We start from the raw sequence: 21780 nt of genomic DNA, 5'->3' as shown, positions 1-21780 counted from the left end.
TCAGGACATCATCTCATGGTTCTTGTGTTCAGGCCGGCGTTTGGCTCTGTGCTGACAGCTTGGAGCCTTGAGCCTGCTTTGGATTCTGTGTGTGTGTGTGTGTGTGTGTGTGTGTGTGTGTCTCTCTCTCTGCCCCTCCCCCATTTGTGCTTTGTCTCTCTCTCTCTCAAAAATAAACATTAGAAAAATAAAAATTACAACCCAGTAAATAAATGAACCCCAAAAAAGGAAAAAATAAGGACATACTTTTTTTTTAGTAAAAGGTAAAAGATTTATTCGAAAAGAAACCAGAATATAAGGATAGCATTTCTAAAATATATATTTTAGGATTTTAACCTTGTTTTGTGGATAATTTTGTATCCTGTAGTAGTCATGGACAATTAAACCAATGATTTTCTTATGTTATATTTTCTTCCTGTATATTTTTGAAAGCTACGTTATTTTCCATTGCACTGGATTATTAATATTCAATTCCTTTTCCCTATATTTGAATATGTTAGGTTATTTGTGGTTTTAATTTTGAATAGAATAAAACTCACAGAGGATAATCTGACAACCAATATATTCTAGTATTAGTAACTCTTTAGTTTTTGTCACTTTTTGATTTCAGTATTTTAATGAAAACAATCTATAGAGTCGAGGACCCTTTTGTTTCTCTCCCTGTCTCTCTCCCTTTGCTTCCTCTTTATAGGACAGTACTATCATGGATTTGGTATATATCATTCCAATTTATTTTTAAATACCTTTCTACAGATATTGTATCTAAAAATTCATATAAAAATACCATGTTGCACACATGCTTTTTTAAAATTCTGTCCATGTTAATACATAAGGATCTGATAAGTTTTCTTTGCTACATAGTATTCCACTTTATATCTATATATCTTCATTTGTTCCCCTATTTATGTACATTGTGGATTTTTCAAAATATCACTATGACAAACATTGCCACAGGGAACATGCTTAATACATGTCTTCTAGTGTAAAGTGTTCCTCTAGAGTTGGCTAACTTTTCTACAGAGGGCTAGATGATATTCTCAGCTCTGCAGGCCATATGATCTCTGTTTGCTGCTGCCGTTATAGTGTGAAAGGAGCTGTAGACAATAACTAAATGAATAGGTAGGGTTTTATTCTAACAAATCTTGACTTATAAAAGCAGGCTATGGCTGGACTTGGTCTTCAGGCTATAGTTTGCTGGCCCTTGCTTTAGGCCAGTGGTCCTCAAACTTTGGTAGGTAACAGAATCACATAGGAAACTTCATAAAAATACAAAGGCCAGCCCTATCCTTCAACCAGCTTGCTATTTCTGAGTTCTTCATTAACTCCAGATAATTCAGATATACACCAAAGTTTGAGAATCACTGCTCTAGTGTACATAGAGTGAAATTTTTAGATCATGATATATGCATATTTTCAAAGAATGATAGAATCCCTCTGGATCAATCTAAAGACATCTCAGGCCTACAGTTAGTTCAGTAGGTCTGGAATAAATACAAGAGGTGATGGGAGATACGACTGGAAATATAAGCAGGCCCTCGATAACAAAGGATTTTGTATACATGTGAACCTTTTTATATGTGATGGGAAGCTTTTGAAGTATTTAATATAGATTTTAAAAGCCTTTTACCCCCATGGAGAAAGGCTTTCCCAGGGTCAGTGAGATTTGGGGCAGGGAAACCAGTTAGGATACTTTTGTAGCAGTCCAGGTGAGGGAGGGTGAGTTGTTCAACTTGGGCAGTAATATATGGGGGTGGAGCCAACGTGACAGATTTAAGAGATATTTAGGAATGTGGATTTCATGAGTACTTGGATGCTGGGGTGAGACTGGGAGAGGACTGGAGGATGATTAAGGGCTCTCGCTTGAACAATGACTACAGTGAACCAACACAGAAGGAATCAGAACTAGGTGGAGTGTTAGGAATTGAGTTTAGTGTTGTGTATGTTACATAGATGATAGTGGTCAGTAAACATCTGGACATGACTTTAGACCATGGAAAGTTGTCTTTCCGTAAAGAGAGATCATGGAGTCATCAGTGTCATTTGAAGTCATGAAAGTGAGATTGTTCAGAAAGAAATACATGGTCTGAAAAGTAGGATTGAGGATGGAATCTTAGGGAATACTAACACTTAAGGTTTTAGCTGAGGAGGCAATTCAGTGAAGATAACTGACAAGGAAAAATATTGAGAAAGGGAGAAGGGAGAGCTGGAAAAGGGTGGCATTACAGAAGTTAAGGGAGAAGAAGGTTTTAATGAATGTTTAGCAGAAGAATGTTCTCCAGGAAATTTCAGGTGCAGGGTAGGACAAAGCACATGGTCCGAAGTTCCAGCACATTATTGATTCAAAGGGGAAAGAAGGTAAGCAAATGCTAATGAGAAGATAGGATACTGAGAGAAAATGAGTGTAGTGAAAAAGCAGGGGTTAGACAGTTGGAGTCAGTGTAACCCACTTTACCCAGAAACATGGCTTTTAGAATTAGACTGCCCTGATTCAAATTCAGACTATGGGACACTAAGGAAATTATTTCATTTCTCTGAGGCTTAATTTCCTCATCTGTAAAATGGAGTTAATTAAGCCCTCTTGCAAGCTTGTCATAAGTATTATTAGAGTTATATATAAAGCCAATAGCATAATACCTGACACCGTAAGCACTTCTCTCAATAAAGTGTTAGTTCCTTTCTTCCCTTCCCTTGATAGCAGGAACTTTAGAGGGAACTCTAAGTTTCATTAGAACAAAGTCTGTTGTGAAATTAACCTTAGTACATTTCAAGAAAATAAGGGCAAGGGTAAGTTGTGCAATATGTTTTCACTTATTCAGCTGTGCTGTTACAGAGGTTGTGAATCTTCTGGTATCTTCCTAAAACTATAGTAGAATTCTATGGCTCCTTAGTACCTGTCCAGAAAGCAGGGGGCTCTTCAGGGATCTAATAAAAAGCACAGAACTTTTACTTCTTTGGGGGTTGCTGAGTGGACATTTTCTAACCTCTTCTATTTGCATCCACCAGAAGAACCTAGTGCTTACCTAATGTTCCCTCCAAGAATTTTCTGGTGTATTGAGCAAAGATCTGTATCCATTCACTCACTAGCAGACTAGAATCTATCTTAAGCATTCCAAATGACTAAAAGCTAATGATAATTAGGCTGTGTTGTCTCTGATGAGCAATAGCTATTTTTCAGGTTCTGACTTGGCACTCTAGGCTTCCTCATTAATCTCCAGTTAGAATACAAAGCTGAGAATTCAGCTGAACTCTTTATCAGAACTTTATGGCTCCTGGTAGATAGTCCCATAGGTAGTTCCCCAGTAATGTTTTGAGTACAACAACAACAACAACAACAGATTTAGGGGATATGTGTCCCTCAGAGAAAGAGTTACAGGGTAGTCTCTCTTGGGAAAAGTTACTATAAAGTCTTTATCAAAAAGTTCTATCGTATCCCTGCGGTCAACTCTATTGCATGGTGGAAGTCCTGTTCCTTGATTCATTAGCAGTCAAAAAATTGATGACCCCTTATCTTATAGTCTGTTTAGGCTGCTATAAAAGAATACCACAGACTGTGTGGCTTAAAAACAACAGAGATTTACTTCTCACAGTTCTGGAGGCTGGAAGTCCAGGATCAAGACACCAGCAAATATGGTGTTTGGTAACAGCAGTTTCTGGTTCAGAGATGGCTCCTTCTAGCTGTGTCCTCACATGGTGGGAAGGGGCTTGGGAGCTCTGTGGGGTCTCTTTTATAAGAGCATTATCCTATTAATGAGAGCCCCACCCTCATGACCTGAGCATCTCCCAAAGTTTCCACCTCCTAATGCCATCATAGGAGGCATTAGGATTTCAACACATGAATTTGGGGAGGTCACAGTCATTCAAACCATAGCACTTCTATTTCTCTCTGCTTCTTTTTCCCATCAGTGCATTCCCTTGTTTCTCAGTACATGCAGACAGCTTGGACCCTTATGGGAATCCTCTCACCAGAGCAAACACTCTGCCAGTCAGATGGATATAGCACAGAAGATCCTGCTCCTAAAGCCAACAAGGCTATGTGCTGGTGGGAGACATGGAGGAGAAAGTATGGAAACAGAGAAATATTATTTAGGAAAATGTTGAGTGTCACCTTAAATGTTCTCTGGAAGACTCTTGATCAATTTGTAGAATATCAAGTCATAGGATATTAATTTGCTGAAATCTAAATCTTTGAATACATTCTTATGAAAATAACCTTAGTAACATTTGAAAGAATGTTCAATTAGTTAGAAACTAAAACTTATGAAAATGGTTTACATTTAGTGTCATCATTGAAAATATATTCAGAAAAAGAATATGTTTAGGTCATAAGTTCATATGTATGGAAGATGCTACTAAAAGCAAATTTTTGGTGACTTGGTAAATTTAGAATCCTAGGTGAATTGGCCTCTTTGCAAGTTAATCCTTTGGTCAGTTGACTTCTTGAAATGTTAATTTTTGGATATTTATCTAGTTTCCCTTCTGAAGTATGTTTCAGCTTTCCTTAGGACAAACCATAAACCCCCCTCCTAGTCCTGCTTATTAATAGGAGAGGCTTGAAGGAAGAGATGGTTTTAAGTCTTACAAATTCCTTCGAACAGCTGGACTAGTCTCTTCATCATGTACTTGATCCTTCAAAGAAACAAGACTCTCCCTTCATATCATTCTCTATTTTGGTCTGTTTATGTTCCACAGGCTGACTTCCAATGTCCTTAATCATCGTGCTACTCTTTTGTTCATCCTGATGCCCCATACCATTTTCCTGAACGTGATTCCCTTTATTGTGATTCAGATTCTTCTTTTAGTTACGCTGCTTCATGGGGTCCTGGACAAACATACAGCCCAGTTTGGACCTTCCTGAGAGCTATTACCTCACTGAAGCATCCAGTCATGCTCCTACTGGGCTCATTCTGGTCATTTCCACATTCAGAACATTGTTAGAAATTCTGTTTTTAAAGCCATAAATACATATTTTAGAGCCTAATAACTGGGAATTGATAGTGATGAACCAAAAGCACTACTGAAATCTCTAAATATATTTGTATTTAAAGTGATATATCAGCCATATAGTGAAAGGATTACTGAAGGGATCTTGGATTCTCAAGAATGTGATATAAACAAAGCGAGAGGTGGAGTTCCCACTAGGCATCTGGCTGGTGGTAGACCTGTAGAATCCATCTTAGACTGCTTCCTGATATATTCTGTCCCAGATATCACCAAGTTTGTGCTCTCCCCAAAGATCATGTGTCAATTTGGAGACAGGTGTAGCCTCAAATCACAAAACAAGTTACACAGATTTTATATATAATCTAATAACAATGTTGTCCACAAGGGGGCACTTGGTACTTAAGCACACAGAAGGCTGCATCCACTCACTGCTGCAATTGCCTTCATTGAAAAGTACTACATATCTAGGAGCTGTGATTTAATTGTATTCTCATATTTTTCTCTTGTAAACATTCAATAGTTAGTTTTTTTATAGTTTTTATGTGTTCTTTAGTATAGTATAGCAACTACCATTGCTTAAAAAATAGGTGGCTAATAGAACTTCCTTTTGACTTGAGATAGAAGAAAGGGACTTAAAAAAAACCAAGTAAGTATATTTGATTTCAGGTATGTAAAAGTATGCTGAAGTTTCTTATATTTACCCTTTTGTTTCAATGTACTATTAGAAAGTGACCTTTTCTCATTTCTGAGGAAATAGGTGAAAGATTAAGAACTCATTAGTATCAGAAACAAAACAGCTCTTCCATGATAAAAGAAGAATTAATTTTTGTATATGTGATTTATTTTTGGTTAATTTCCAGTGGAGTCTTCAATTTGGCTATAGCTTTAGTATGTCTTTGCAGGCTGTAGTTTTCTAGTATGTGACCATTCATTATATAATCAGATAAAAAGAGCTCCTTAGGAAGATCAAGAACATTAAGTTATAGGTCTTCTAATAAATTATAAGTGCTGGGATGACAGAGTATGCCTTTGATAAAATAATTTTTAAAAATAGTTCATTTTGGAGTCAAAATAAAGAAGCCAAATCTAGAATAAGCCTTAAAGTTATTGGAATATAATTTTATAATTGTAAAGGATTTCTGATGTGTATAATAATTTTATAAATGAATAATTACAAATATCTTGCTTTTAATGGTCCAGAGTATTTAATGCCTAATAGTTTTTACAAAATCCAGAATGTGTCCTTGTTTTGTCTCCAGAACGATTTTTTTAAATTAATTAATACTTTAACTGTATTTATTTATTTATTTATTTATTTATTTATTTATTTATTTATTATTTTTATTTTAGAGAGAGAGCAAGTGGAGCAGAGGGGCAGAGGGAGAGAGAGGGGCTTCTAATCAGGCTCCATGCTTAGCACAGAGCCCAACACGGGGCTCAATCCCACAACCCTGGGATTATGACCTGAGCTGAAATCAAGAGTCAGACATTCTACTGGTCGCGCCACCTAGGCACTTCTAATTCATACTTTTTTTTAAAAAATCAGTTTTAGGTTCTTAACAAAATTGAGAGGAAGGCACAGAGATTTTCCACATACTCCCTAACTCTATACATGCATAGCCTCCCCATTATCAACATTACTCACTGGAATGATCCTACATTGACTCATCATAATCACCCAAAGTCCATAGTTTACCTTAGGGTTTACTCTTGGTTTTGTACATTCTATGGGTTTGGAAAATGTATAACGACATATATCCATCCTTGTAGTATCATACAGATTATATTCACTGCCCTAAAAATCCTTTGTGCTCCACTTATTTCTCCCCACTCTTAACTCCCAATCACTGGCAACCCCTGATCTTTTTATTGTCTTCATAGTTTGGCCTTTTCCAGAATGCCATATAGTTGGAATCATACAGTATCTAGTCTTTTCACATTGGCTTCTTTTACTTAGTGATATGCATTTAAGATTCCTTCATGTTTTTTCATGGCTTGAAAGCCCATTGGTTTTAATGCTGAATAATATTTCCTTGTCTGGATGTACCACAGTTCATATATCCATCCATCTACTGAAGGGCATGTTGGTTGCTTCCAAGTTTTGGCAGCTATGAATAAAGCTTCTGTAAACATCCATATGAAGGATTTTGTAGGGACATAAGTTTCAACTCCTTTGGGTAAATACCAAGAAGTGCAATCACTGGATCGTATGTTAAGAGTATGTTTAGTTTTATAAGAAACTGCCAGACTATCTGCTAAAGTGGCTGTGCCGTTTTGCATTCCCACCAGCAATATATGAGAGTTTCTGTTTCTCCACATCCTCATCAGCATTTGGTGTCTTCAGTGTTGTTGATTTTAGCCATACTAATTGATGAGTAGTGATATTTTGTTGTTTTAATTTGCATTTCCCTGGTGCTGTATGACATGGAACATTTTTTCATATGCTTATTTTTCATCTGTGTATCTTCTTTGATGAAGTATTTGTTAAGATCTTTTGCCCATTTTTTTTTAAACGTTTATTTATTTTGAGAGAGAGTGAGAGAGAGTGGAGGAGGGACATAGAGGAGAGAGAAAGAATCCTAGGCAGGCTCCACACTGTTAGCATGGAACCCGATGTGGGGCTTTGAACCCACAAACCGTGAGATCATGACCTGAGCCGAAACTAAGAGTCAGACGCTTAACCGACTCAGCCACTCAGGTGCCCCTTTTGCCCATTTTTAAATCAGGTCGTTTGTTGTTGAGTTTTAAGAGTTCTTTGTGTATTTTAGATAACAGTCCATTAACAGATGTGTCTTTTGCAGTCTGTGACTTGTCTTAGAATTCTCTTGGCATTGTCCTTCACAGAGCACAAGTTTTCAATTTTAATGAAGACCAGCTTATTTATTATTTCTTTCATGAATAGTGTCTTTAGTGTTGTTTCTCAAAAGGTATCACCATACCTTTTCTCTAGGTCATCTAGGTTTTCTCCTATGTCATCTTCTAGGAGTTTTATAGTTTTGCATTTTACATTTAGGTCTGTGATCCACTTTGGGTTAACTTCTGTGAAGCATGTAAGATGTCTATATTCTTTTTTATTTTGCATGTGGATGTCTAATTGTTCTGACACCATTTGTTGAAAAGACTATCTTTGCTCCATGGTATTGCCTTTGTTCCTTTGTCAAAAGTCAATTGAAATAGGATCTATTTGTCCTGGGTGGTCTATTTCTAGGCTTTCTCCCATCCAAGTACTACCCAGGCCTGACCCTGCTTAGCTTCTGAGATCAGATGAGATTGGGCGCTTTCAGGGTGCTAAGGCTGTAGACCAGGCTTTTTATTTGTTCTATCGTTTTGCTAATACCAGTCTTGATTTCTTTTTGGTAAGTCTTGAAGTTGGTAAACATCAGTCCTCCAGTTTTGTTCTTCTTTTTCAATGCTGAATTGGCCATTTGGGCTTTTGCTTCTCCTATAAACTTTAGAATCAGTTCATCAATATCCATAAAATAATATGCTGGAGTTTTATTGGGATTGCACTAAATCTGTAGATTGAGTTGGGAAGAATGGACATCTGACAATATTGAGTCTTCCCAGCCATGAACCTGTTTTCATTTATTAACTTCTTTGATTTTGTTCATCATAGTTTTGTAGTTTTCCTTATCCAGATCTTACACATTATATTTTGTTAAATTTATGCTTAAGTATTTCATTTGTGGGGGGTGCTAACATAAATACTATTGTGTTTTTAGTTTCAAATTCTACTTGTTCATTGCCTGGATATAGGAAAACAATTGATTTTTTTTTATATTAACCTGGTATCCTGCAACCTTGCTATAATCACTTTTTAGTTCCAGAGTTTCATTTGTTATTATTGTTGATTATTTTGGATATTATACATAAATGATCATGTTTTCTGCAAATGAAGATAGTATTTTTATCTTCCTTCCCAATCAGTACAGATTTTTATTTCCCTTTCTTGCCTTATTGTATTAGCAAGGACTTTCAGTGTGATGTTGCAACAGGTGACAAGAAGGCACATACTTTATACCATCTGATCTTAGTGGGAAAGCTTCAAGATTCTTACTATTAAGTATGTTACTATAGTTTTGTTTTTTTTTTTTTAAAGATATTCTTTGTGAAATTGAGGAAGTTCCCCTGTATTCCTAGTTCACTGAGAGTTTTTAGTATAAGTAGGTGTTGGATTTGTCAAATGCTTTTTCTGCAACTGTTGAGATGATTACATGATTGTTTTTAGTCTGTTGATATAATATATTCCATTAATTGAGACAGTTTATTTTTGTGCTTGTCTTATTCCCATGAGATTGCCCCAATGAACCATCCTACTTTCCCGAGTTATGGCGTAATTTCAAAGTATAGAGCATCTAAAACTCAACTGTAGGAAACAGGCTCAGGGAAGGAGAATGTGATGGGCCCCAGGAATTCTGCTTGTGGGAACAGTCCTAAGGTGAACCAGGAAAACAAGACACTTTGTGGCTAGCATCTCAAATAAAATCTATTTTAGAATTCATAGTGTTTGAGTATAAAATTATTGAAGAGCTATTATTGAAGTAATACTAGTATAGTGTTTTAAAAAATGTGCTTAATTGGAATGGCTCCCATTGTAATCAAGATTATTTTGGTTGTAAAATTAAGAAGGGAGATAGTATATGTAGTAGGCTCTCAGACCCAAGCTCTGTTAAGAAAAAAAAATTTAATGACTACTACAGTTCATTGTTTGGCATATTCACTCTTACATGGCCCTTTCTCACAAACCCATAGTCTTCTTCCCATGTACAAAATTTCTAGACTACTCCCACTTAACCAAATCTAAATATATCATGTGAAATTGAAAAACTATGCCTGGTACCATTAAAGCATTTTTATTGGGATATAAGTTGTGTAAAGTCGTGTAAAGTTGGTTTTGGTAAAATTGAACTTGAAATGTCAAGCAAGTGTTAAGAATAGACACATAGGACTCTTAGATTTGGATGTGATATTTATTAGCAGAGAAATGATAGTTTATAATTGAAGTGAATGGATAAGAAGAATAGAGAAGGAGATCTCAGCAGGTGAGAAATTTAAACAAATTTTGGAAGATCCTCAGTTGGAAGAGTAGTCACTGACTTGACAGGACATATAGACATAAAACAGTTGGCCACTGGGACCCCTTTGTCACCCCGCACAGTCAGGATGCTCTCCTTCAGTCAGGAGTCTATTTTCTGGAGAAATTAAGCTGCAGAACCTCTAGATTTGGGGCCTTCAGGCACAGAGGAAGATGAGAGTGAAATAGAGGTCTGAGAATGAGGAAATTAAAAATACATGGTCTGAATAATGGAACTCTTAGCTCTTGTCCCCCAGAAAACCAGTGGCTAAGATTAAACCTCATAAGGTAGGAGACTGGACAATTCTTCAGTTGAAAAACTAAAATTCCCTTAAGAAAAGACTTTTAATGTGGTTACCCAGAGAATGTACCTTACGGACTTTCCGTGACAGGGGGGTTAATTGACTGAGGACCCCAGGTATTAGGCTTCAAAATCCATCAGTACTTTTGCATCAAGATCATACCTCCTATGGGCTGCTCCATGCCCATAATCAGTGCAGTGGGGATACTAAAGCAAACCTATTCCTGGGAAATGGGACTCCATTGTCAGTGACTTGGCTTAAGGATTCCTTGATGGTTTTGCTTAGGCTGCATGCCAACCTAGGATGTTTCCACTTCCACCTAACCTTCTTTTCCTTTTTCCCTCACTAAGGCTCAGACTTGCATTGTAATCAGTATTTTGCATTGCTTTCCCAGCCTTCTCCTGCTCCTTCCCTATTTCCTCTCAGGCAGATATTTCTGATAACAGAATCATTTCACATTTAATCCCATCTTGGTGTCTGAAGACCAAATCTACAACTAGAGGTTCTAGGAGTGATGCAAGAAAATAGGAGGTAAGGTGGGGACATGGGCCTGGCTCTCTTACCATGTGGCAGGCAGAAGATGCTGTCCTGGCTGGTAGATGTGGCACCAATAGATGGCTCAGAGTGGCAGTTCAACTGCTAAAGACTTACTAGTGGTGACCTTGGGAAATTTTATGGCAGAGGGGAATATTGTGAAAGATTTCATATTTGGACAATAGGGGGTTATTTTTAACTTGTATCGACACCCTGTGTAAGGATAAATGAGACTGAGAATAGTTGATAAGCACTAATATCTAAGAGTGAAAAGCAGAGAGTCTTGGTGGTAGTCTCTAAAGAGGCCTTCTATACCAGTAGTAGAAGGGCAGACACAGTAAAACAGTAGGGCTGAAGACCTGATTGTGAGTTGCAGAGCTCCAGAGGTATTCAGATAGTGAGTCCATGCACATGTGTTATGCAAAGGGCAGGGTCCTGATAGGAATAATCAGGGGTCCTGAAAAGTATGATAGGACATCTGGGTGGATGCCCCTGAGGATGTTGACTTAACAACTACAGCTGCACCCTCTGGGCAGGCAGAGGTGACCCACCTCTACCTCTAGTAAGGGCTAGAAACCTCACTGTCTTAGAAGATGCTATATAGTCCTCTCTCCAACAAGGCAACAGGTTCTCCCCTCAGGAGTTGCTCTCACCTCCTCTTCTGGCAGCTGGGCCAATTAATGAGGGTGCAGTTAAGCATCTATAAAAAAAAGGGGGGCACCTGGGTGGCTCAGTCAGTTGAGTGTCTCTCTCTTGATTTCAGCTCAGGTCATGATCTCATGGTTCATGGGTTCGAGCTCCGCATTGGGCTCCGTGCTGATAGGACAGAGCCTGCTTGGGACTCTCTCTCTTTCCCTCTCTCTCTGCCCCTCCCTTCCCATCCCCACTCCCTCTCTCTCTGTCTCTTAAAATAAATAAACATTTAAAAATTAAGCAAAAGAATGGAGGAGCAAGAGGCTGAGGACAGTTAACCCAGTAGAAAGCACAATTCTTTGCTCATTTGCCAGATCTGAACCAATTTTCAGTTTCAGAAATCATTGACCAAAGAGGTGGGTAGATTCCTAGCAGAAAGGACCCTATGTTGGTCCAAGTATATATCTTGACAATATCTCCAGTTTTCACCCAAAAGGGCCTCTGACCACTTGTGTGGGTGACGGTACACTGTGAGAAAGGAAACGACCAGACATTTTGAAGTCCAGGTTGACATTGATTCCCCAAATGCCTACAGTCCAAATCACACTGGGCCCCATGTGTTCATAAACTCCCCTGCTCCCTGGCAAAAGCGGAGGGGCCTGACGGACTGTGTTCCCACAACAAGCGCGACTTAGCGTCTGGGAGGTCATAAGTTAACAGCTCTGCTCAGAAAGCGGGAAGGCTGGAGGACAAAGGGAGGGAGAGCTGCTGAGCCCCCTGACGACAGAGCTCAGCTTGGTGGGGAACAAAGGTGCTCGCCAGCGCCATCTCCCCCGCCCATCCCCCAGCCAAAATCCCAAAGAGAACCAGTTCCTGCCAGGGAACTTGCTCGCTCCGCGCAAACACCCAACTCTGTGCTTCTGCGGAGCCAAACCTCCGGCAGCGGATCTGACTCCCTCCCGCTGCCACAGGGCCCCTCCTGAAGAGGATCACCTAAGGAGAAGCGATCTAAGCCTGCCCCTCCTGCCCCTGTGCACCTTGCCTACCCACCCCAGCTAATACGCCAGATCCCCAGCATCACAAGCCTGGCAGTGTGCAAGTAGCCCAGACGGGCCACACCACCCCACAGTGAATCCCGCCCCTAGGAGAGGGGAAGAGAAGGCACACACCAGTCTGACAGTGGCCCCAGCGGTGGGCTGGGGGCAGACATCAGGTCTGACTGCGGCCCCACCCACCAACTCCAGTTATACACCACAACACAGGGGAAGGGCCCTGCAGGTCCTCACCACGCCAGGGACTATCCAAAATGACCAAGCGGAAGAATTCCCCTCAGAAGAATCTCCAGGAAATAACAACAGCTAATGAGCTGATCAAAAAGGATTTAAATAATATAACAGAAAGTGAATTTAGAATAATAGTCATAAAATTAATCGCTGGGCTTGAAAACAGTATACAGGACAGCAGAGAATCTCTTGCTACAGAGATCAAGGGACTAAGGAACAGTCACGAGGAGCTGAAAAACGCTTTAAACGAAATGCATAACAAAATGGAAACCACCACAGCTCGGCTTGAAGAGGCAGAGGAGAGAATAGGTGAACTAGAGGATAAAGTTATGGAAAAAGAGGAAGCTGAGAAAAAGAGAGATAAAAAAATCCAGGAGTATGAGGGGAAAATTAGAGAACTAAGTGATACACTAAAAAAGAAATAATATACGCATAATTGGTATCCCAGAGGAGGAAGAGAGAGGGAAAGGTGCTGAAGGGGTACTTGAAGAAATAATAGCTGAGAACTTCCCTGAACTGGGGAAGGAAAAAGGCATTGAAACCCAAGAGGCACAGAGAACTCCCTTCAGACGTAACTTGAATCGATCTTCTGCACGACATATCATAGTGAAACTGGCAAAATACAAGGATAAAGAGAAAATTCTGAAAGCAGCAAGGGGTAAACGTGCCCTCACATATAAAGGGAGACCTATAAGACTCGTGACTGATCTCTCTTTTGAAACATGGCAGGCCAGAAAGAATTGGCAGGAGATTTTCAGGGTGCTAGACAGAAAAAATATGCAGCCGAGAATCCTTTACCCAGCAAGTCTGTCATTTAGAATAGAAGGAGAGATAAAGGTTTTCCCAAACAAACAAAAGCTGAAGGAATTTGTCACCACTAAACCAGCCCTACAAGAGATCCTAAGGGGGACCCTGTGAGACAAAGTCCCAGAGACATCACTACAAGCATAAAACATACAGACATCACAATGACTCTCAACCCATATCTTTCTATAATAACACTGAATGTAAATGGATTAAATGCACCAACCAAATGACATAGGGTATCAGAATGGATAAAAAAACAAGACCCATCTATTTGCTGTCTACAAGAGACTCATTTTAGACCTGAGGACACCTTTAGATTGAGAGTGAGGGGATGGAGAACTATTTATCATGCGACTGGAAGCCAAAAGAAAGCTGGAGTAGCCATACTTATATCAGACAAACTAGACTTTAAAGTAAAGGCTGTAACAAGAGATGAAGAAGGACATTATATAATAGTTACAGGGTCTATCCATCAGGAAGAGCTAACAATTATAAATGTCTATGCGCCGAATACCGGAGCCCCCAAATATATAAAACAATTACTCATAAACATAAGCAACCTTATTGATAAGAATGTGGTAATTGCAGGGGACTTTAACACCCCACTTACAGAAATGGACAGATCATCTAGACATAGGATCAATAAAGAAACAAGGGCCCTGAATGAGACATTGGATCAGATGGACTTGACAGATATATTTAGAACGCTGCATCCCAAAGCAACAGAATATACTTTCTTCTCGAGTGCACATGGAACATTCTCCAAGATAGATCACATACTGGGTCAAAAAACAGCCCTTCATAAGTTTACAAGAATTGAAATTATACCATGCATACTTTCAGACCACAATGCTATGAAGCTTGAAATCAACCACAGGAAAAAGTCTGGAAAACCTCCAAAGGCATGGAGGTTAAAGAACACCCTACTAACGAATGAGTGGGTCAACCAGGCAATTAGAGAAGAAATTAAAAAATATATGGAAACAAACGAAAATGAAAATACAACAATCCAAATGCTTTGGGACGCAGCGAAGGCAGTCCTGAGAGGAAAATACATTGCAATCCAGGCCTATCTCAAGAAACAAGAAAAATCCCCAATACAAAATCTAACAGCACAGCTAAAGGAACTAGAAGCAGAACAGCAAAGACAGCCTAAACCCAGCAGAAGAAGAGAAATAATAAAGATCAGAGCAGAAATAAACAATATAGAATCTAAAAAAACTGTAGAGCAGATCAACGAAACCAAGAGTTGGTTTTTTGAAAAAATAAACAAAATTGACAAACCTCTAGCCAGGCTTCTCAAAAAGAAAAGGGAAATGACCCAAATAGATAAAATCATGAATGAAAATGGAATTATTACAACCAATCCCTCAGAGATACAAACAATTATCAGGGAATACTATGAAAAATTATATGCCAACAAATTGGACAACCTGGAAGAAATGGACAAATTCCTGAACACCCACACTCTTCCAAAACTCAATCAGGAGGAAATAGAAAGCTTGAACAGACCCATAACCAGCGAAGAAATTGAATCGGTTATCAAAAATCTCCCAACAAATAAGAGTCCAGGACCAGATGGCTTCCCAGGGGAGTTCTACCAGACGTTTAAAGCAGAGATAATACCTATCCTTCTCAAGCTATTCCAAGAAATAGAAAGGGAAGGTAAACTTCCAGACTCATTCTATGAAGCCAGTATTACTTTGATTCCTAAACCAGACCGAGACCCAGTAAAAAAAGAGAACTACAGGCCAATATCCCTGATGAATATGGATGCAAAAATTCTCAATAAGATACTAGCAAATCGAATTCAACGGCATATAAAAAGAATTATTCACCATGATCAAGTGGGATTCATTCCTGGGATGCAGGGCTGGTTCAACATTCGCAAATCAATCAACGTGATACATCACATTAACAAAAAAAAAGAGAAGAACCATATGATCCTGTCAATCGATGCAGAAAAGGCCTTTGACAAAATCCAGCACCCTTTCTTAATAAAAACCCTTGAGAAAGTCGGGATAGAAGGAACATACTTAAAGATCATAAAAGCCATTTATGAAAAGCCCACAGCTAACATCATCCTCAACAGGGAAAAACTGAGAGCTTTTTCCCTGAGATCAGGAACACAACAAGGATGCCCACTCTCACCGCTGCTGTTTAACATAGTGCTGGAAGTTCTAGCATCAGCAATCAGACAACAAAAGGAAATCAAAGGCATCAAAATTGGCAAAGACGAAGTCAAGCTTTCGCTTTTTGCAGATGACATGATATTATACATGGAAAATCCGATAGACTCCACCAAAAGTCTACTAGAACTGATACATGAATTCAGCAAAGTTGCAGGATACAAAATCAATGTACAGAAATCAGTTGCATTCTTATACACTAACAATGAAGCAACAGAAAGACAAATAAAGAAACTGATCCCATTCACAATTGCACCAAGAAGCATAAAATACCTAGGAATAAATCTAACCAAAGATGTAAAGGATCTGTATGCTGAAAACTATAGAAAGCTTATGAAGGAAATTGAAGAAGATTTAAAGAAATGGAAAGACATTCCCTGCTCATGGATTGGAAAAATAAATATTGTCAAAATGTCAATACTACCCAAAGCTATCTACACATTCAATGCAATACCAATCAAAATTGCACCAGCATTCTTCTCGAAACTAGAACAAGCAATCCTAAAATTCATATGGAACCACAAAAGGCCCCGAATAGCCAAAGGAATTTTGAAGAAGAAGACCAAAGCAGGAGGCATCACAATCCCAGACTTTAGCCTCTACTACAAAGCTGTCATCATCAAGACAGCATGGTATTGGCACAAAAACAGACACATAGACCAATGGAATAGAATAGAAACCCCAGAACTAGACCCACAAACGTATGGCCAACTCATCTTTGACAAAGCAGGAAAGAACATCCAATGGAAAAAAGACAGCCTCTTTAACAAATGGTGCTGGGAGAACTGGACAGCAACATGCAGAAGGTTGAAACTAGACCACTTTCTCACACCATTCACAAAAATAAACTCAAAATGGATAAAGGACCTAAATGTGAGACAGGAAACCATCAAAACCTTAGAGGAGAAAGCAGGAAAAGACCTCTCCGACCTCAGCCGTAGCAATCTCTTACTCAACACATCCCCAAAGGCAAGGGAATTAAAAGCAAAAGTGAATTACTGGGACCTTATGAAGATCAAAAGCTTCTGCACAGCAAAGGAAACAACCAACAAAACTAAAAGGCAACCAACGGAATGGGAAAAGATATTCGCAAATGACATATCGGACAAAGGGCTAGTATCCAAAATCTATAAAGAGCTCACCAAACTCCACACCCGAGAAACAAATAACCCAGTGAAGAAATGGGCAGAAAACATGAATAGACACTTCTCTAAAGAAGACATCCGGATGGCCAACAGGCACATGAAAAGATGTTCAGCGTCGCTCCTTATCAGGGAAATACAAATCAAAACCACACTCAGGTATCACCTCACGCCAGTCAGAGTGGCCAAAATGAACAAATCAGGAGACTCTAGATGCTGGAGAGGATGTGGAGAAACGGGAACCCTCTTGCACTGTTGGTGGGAATGCAAATTGGTGCAGCCGCTCTGGAAAGCAGTGTGGAGGCTCCTCAGAAAATTAAAAATAGACCTACCCTATGACCCAGCAATAGCACTGCTAGGAATTTATCCAAGGGATACAGGAGTACTGATGCATAGGGCCACTTGTACCCCAATGTTCATAGCAGCACTCTCAACAATAGCCAAATTATGGAAAGAGCCTAAATGCCCATCAACTGATGAATGGATAAAGAAATTGTGGTTTATATACACAATGGAATATTACGTGGCAATGAGAAAAAATGAAATATGGCCTTTTGTAGCAACGTGGATGGAACTGGAGAGTGTGATGCTAAGTGAAATAAGCCATACAGAGAAAGACAGATACCATATGGTTTCACTCTTATGTGGACCCTGAGAAATTAACAGGAACCCATGGGGGAGGGGAAGGAAAAAAAAAACAACAGGTTAGAGTGGGAGAGAGCCAAAGCATAAGAGACTCTTAAAAACTGAGAACAAACTGGGGGTTGATGGGGGGTGGGAGGGAGGAGAGGGTGGGTGATGGGTATTGAGGAGGGCACCTTTTGGGATGAGCACTGGGTGTTGTATGGAAACTAATTTGTCAATAAATTTCATAAAAAAATAAATAAATAAACTCCCCTGCTCCCGTGGTGATCATTTTCCCAGTCCCGGAGTGTATAATTGGAACAGATATACTTGACAATTGAAGTTAACCCCCTTACTGGGCCTTCATCTCTGGAGTAAAAGCTATCACAATGGGAAAAAACACATGGAAACTTTAGAAACTGTCCCTCTCCCACCCAAGGTCAAAATTGTAAAGCAAACACAATTTCTTATCCCGGGGAAAAGAGCAGTGATTAGTGCCACAATTAAAAACCTAAAAGATGGAAGGGTCCTAGTACCTATCATTGTTCTATTTAAGTTGCTAGTCTGGCCCCTGCAAAAACTGGATGAATTTTAGAGAAAGACTATAGGCCACTGCAGGCTTAACCAATTGGTAGCCCCAACTGCAGCTGCTTTGCCAGATGTGGTATCCCTGCTGGAGCACACTAGTCAGCCTTCAGTGTAGGGTGTGCAGCCACCGATTTCGAGAATGCATTCTTTTTGTTCCAATTAGAAAAGAGGATCAAGAACAGTTTGCGACTTCTGGCTTCAGCTCCAGTATGCATAGTGCTGTCATTACAACAAAAAAAAGGTGAATCATTGTCCACACTGTTCAACACACCCAATCACTGTTCTTGACTCATTAGTGAACTGAGTTTGCAGGGCAAACTCCCATCCTGAAATCTGTATAAATGGACAAATCTAGATAGTTGCTAATGACATCTGCTTCCTTGGAACAGAGCCTGCTGGAAACTGGTAGGAACACTTACATGGTGATTTTGATGAATTAATGGAGGAAAAATAGGCATATCCACTCACTATTAAAGTAACACCCACCTTGTCAGTAAGTGATAGATCAAAAAGGGAGAAAAGTCAATAGAGACATAGTTGACCTGAACAGCAATCAACTCAATCGATTGATATTTATAGAATATTCCATCCAATGGCAGAATACAGTTTCTTCTTATGCTTACATGTAACATTCACCAAGGTAAACCATATAAGACTCTCAGCTTCATGAGGTCAGGATCTGGGTTTGTAAATCTCACTGTGGTATGCTTAGCACAACGTCTGGAACATAGGAGGTGCTTGATGAATATTTTTTGAATAAATGAATGAATTGTAATATTAGGTAACAAGACAAAGAATTTAGTCAGGATAGGAGTAGTAGTGCGATATAGTCTAACACAAAGAAAGTGTATTAAAAATATTTAAGCTTCAAAGCTTAGAACTGCAAATCCACATCAGTAAATAACATAGAAACTTCTTCTGTCATAGAAACTGCCACTTGGTTAGTATTCCTACCCCCCTGCTTTCATTTTGCCACTTGTTTAATACCTTCCAATAGCCCCCTGTGTTTAGCTTCCTGAGCCTGGCAATCTAAGTCTTCTATAGCCAGGGCTTTCCTTAATTATCTTACCTTACCTCTTATTTATTTCTCAAATACTTTGCTTCACCTCTGTTGTTACCACTAAATAATCATTTTGACTCAAGTCTTTGATCAATATATAGCTCCCCCTTTTTTCCCATCCAAATCCTTCTCTTTTGGGGGATCCTGAATGCTCTCTCTAGTCCGTGTTGATTGGCCTCTTTAAAAAAACTTGTGAGACATTTATTGTCTGTGCTTCACATTTTGGCATTTCATCATATATCGCCTTGAATTTTACCTGTTGCATATGTACATTTCTTGTATAAGCTTCTAGAGTTCTAGGTCATATCTCATTCAGGTCAACATTAATATAAAAATAATTTGTATCCCAATAGTTTATCAATAAGATAATTTCTTTTAGAACTTAGAGTGTGAGGCACCTGGGTGGCTCAGTCAGGTGAGAGTCTGACTCATGATTTTGACTCAGGTCATGATCTCATGGTTTGTGAGTTCGGGCCCCCACATCGGGTTCTGTGATGACAGTGTGGAACCTGCTTGGGATTCTCTCTCTCCCTCTCTTTCTGCTACTCCCCTGCTGACTGACACTCTCTCTCTCTCTCAAAATAAATAAATAAGATAAAATAAAAAGAACTTAGAGTGCATTTTCCCATTGAAACAATATTAAAAAGAGTTAGATTATCTTTTACCTTTATAAAAGTGTATTTAACAAATGATGTTAACTGAACTACTCTGGTGGGCTAAGCTTGGAATCCTTGGAGCAAAGGTCTGTGTGGCAGTATTTTGCACTACTTCCATCAGTCTCTGATTATTGGTTTAAAAACTCTTCATACTTGAGCAGTGGCTTATTTCATTAGATTATAGTTTCCTTAAGATAAATCAGTTTAGCCTCTTAAATTTGTGGGACTTTCATGGAGCTTCTTCTGGAGCAAGTTTGTAATTGGGGAAGGTGGACTGAAAGCCGTTTATGATGCCATTGTATAATTTTCAAAGACAAATAATGCGTGCCTGAGAAATATCACCCAGTTATGTTTTAATGGTAATCAAATATGCATAGTGGAGAATTGTCACAACCAAGGGAATTTTTTATCACTGGTGTTATTTTTAGAGACAAGAACTTTCCTGGTCTCAGCTGACCTAATTATCCTATTGATACAATTTTTAAAATCCTAATAATTATAACAAGTATCTGGGAGAGAATTAGTAAAGTTTTTACAGAATTAACTATTTTTCAGGAGGAAGATATGAGCTCTAAAATATCTGTTTCACCTTGTGGAGCTTTAAATCAGCTGCTTTTTTTTTTTCTTTAAATGTTTTAATAAATTCAGTGACCTAGATCATGACCAACAAGGGTTCTATAGAATTCGACTTGGAGATTTTTTTAAAAACATTAATGTGTAAGAATACAAGAAATAATTGGGGTTACTGCAAACGATTAGTTATTAGTTTAGGGATTAAACTTTTAATTCAAATTGGTATAATGCATTATTGCTCTGGCACTTGGCTAAACCTCTACTCAGCTCCAGCTATTTGTGATGAACGGTATCTGGATTGAAGTCTTAGCTTCCAGAACTGTCCTACTCTGCAATATTCTCTCAGTTCTTCTGGCCATCAACTTCATTGTCTGTTCTTCCTCTCTACTATTGTTATGCTGGTATCAATCATATGGATATATACATAATAATTGTTTAGCATGTGTGGCTTTTGGAGTCAGATTACCTGGGTTCTTTTTTTTTTCCCCCCAAAGATTATGTATGTATGTATGTATGTATGTATGTATGTATGTATTTATTTAATGTTTATTTGTTTTTGAGAGAAAGAGACAGAGAGACAGAGCATGAGCAGGGGAGGGGCAGAGAGAGAGGGAGACACAGAATCTGAAACAGGCCCCAGGCTCTGAGCTGTCAGCACAGAGCCCGACGCGGGGCTCGAACTCACAGACTGTGAGATCATGACCTACACCCAAGTTGGATGCTTAGCCGACTGAGCCACCCAGGTGCCCCTAAAATTTTTATTTTTAAGTAATCTCTACACCCAACGTGGGGGCTCAAGATCAAGAGTCACATGCTCCACTGAGTGAGCCAGCCAGGCACCCCAGACTACCTGGGTTCTAATAACAGCTTCACCACTTATTAGCTGCGTGTCTTTGGACCAGTTATTTAACATCTATCAGATGTGATTTTCTTAACAGTAAAATGGAAATAAATATGTTAGCCATCTCTATGGCTGTTGTAAGGATTAATTGAAATAATCTGTGGAAAGCACTTAGCACAAGTACTGACTTGGCATATTGTTAGGATTCAAAAATATTGTAGTTATTACTATTACTTAAAAGGTATATACTATAGAATTTGAAATCACAGAACGTTGTGGGGTAGAAGGCATTTGTCACTGAAATGTATTATTATTTAGAACATGAGTAAGTGTAAAGATTTACTATTTATACTTTCAGGAATCCTTAAATATATTACTTAAACAGCTAGAAAAAGAGAAAAGGAGGCTTAAAAATCAAGTGAAAGACTATGCACTGAGACTGGAACAAGAATCAAAGGTTTGTTTTTATTCTATACTAGAAATTTCTTTGTAACTGCTATGATTTTTAGTATGTTATCTACAAACCTACTATA

The 21780-nt window shown here is 38.8% G+C and overlaps 1 protein-coding gene across 4 annotated transcripts in view; it reads left to right on the top strand.

The window, feature by feature from the left end:
* The window catches only part of CCDC169 (coiled-coil domain containing 169), a 51987-nt gene that overhangs the window by 14417 nt on the left and 15790 nt on the right, over positions 1 to 21780 (top strand). For all 4 annotated transcript variants that reach the window (XM_006927230.4, XM_019825458.3, XM_019825465.2 and 1 more), the window contains one exon: positions 21606 to 21704. In XM_006927230.4, coding sequence (XP_006927292.1) covers positions 21606 to 21704 — 99 coding nt within the window. The remainder of the gene's footprint in view (positions 1 to 21605; positions 21705 to 21780) is intronic.

The sequence above is a fragment of the Felis catus genome, chromosome A1 (assembly GCF_018350175.1).
Source record: "Felis catus isolate Fca126 chromosome A1, F.catus_Fca126_mat1.0, whole genome shotgun sequence".
Lineage (NCBI taxonomy): Eukaryota > Metazoa > Chordata > Mammalia > Carnivora > Felidae > Felis > Felis catus.
Note: the sequence above shows the minus strand (reverse complement) of the source record. Positions and strands in the feature narration are given on the sequence as shown.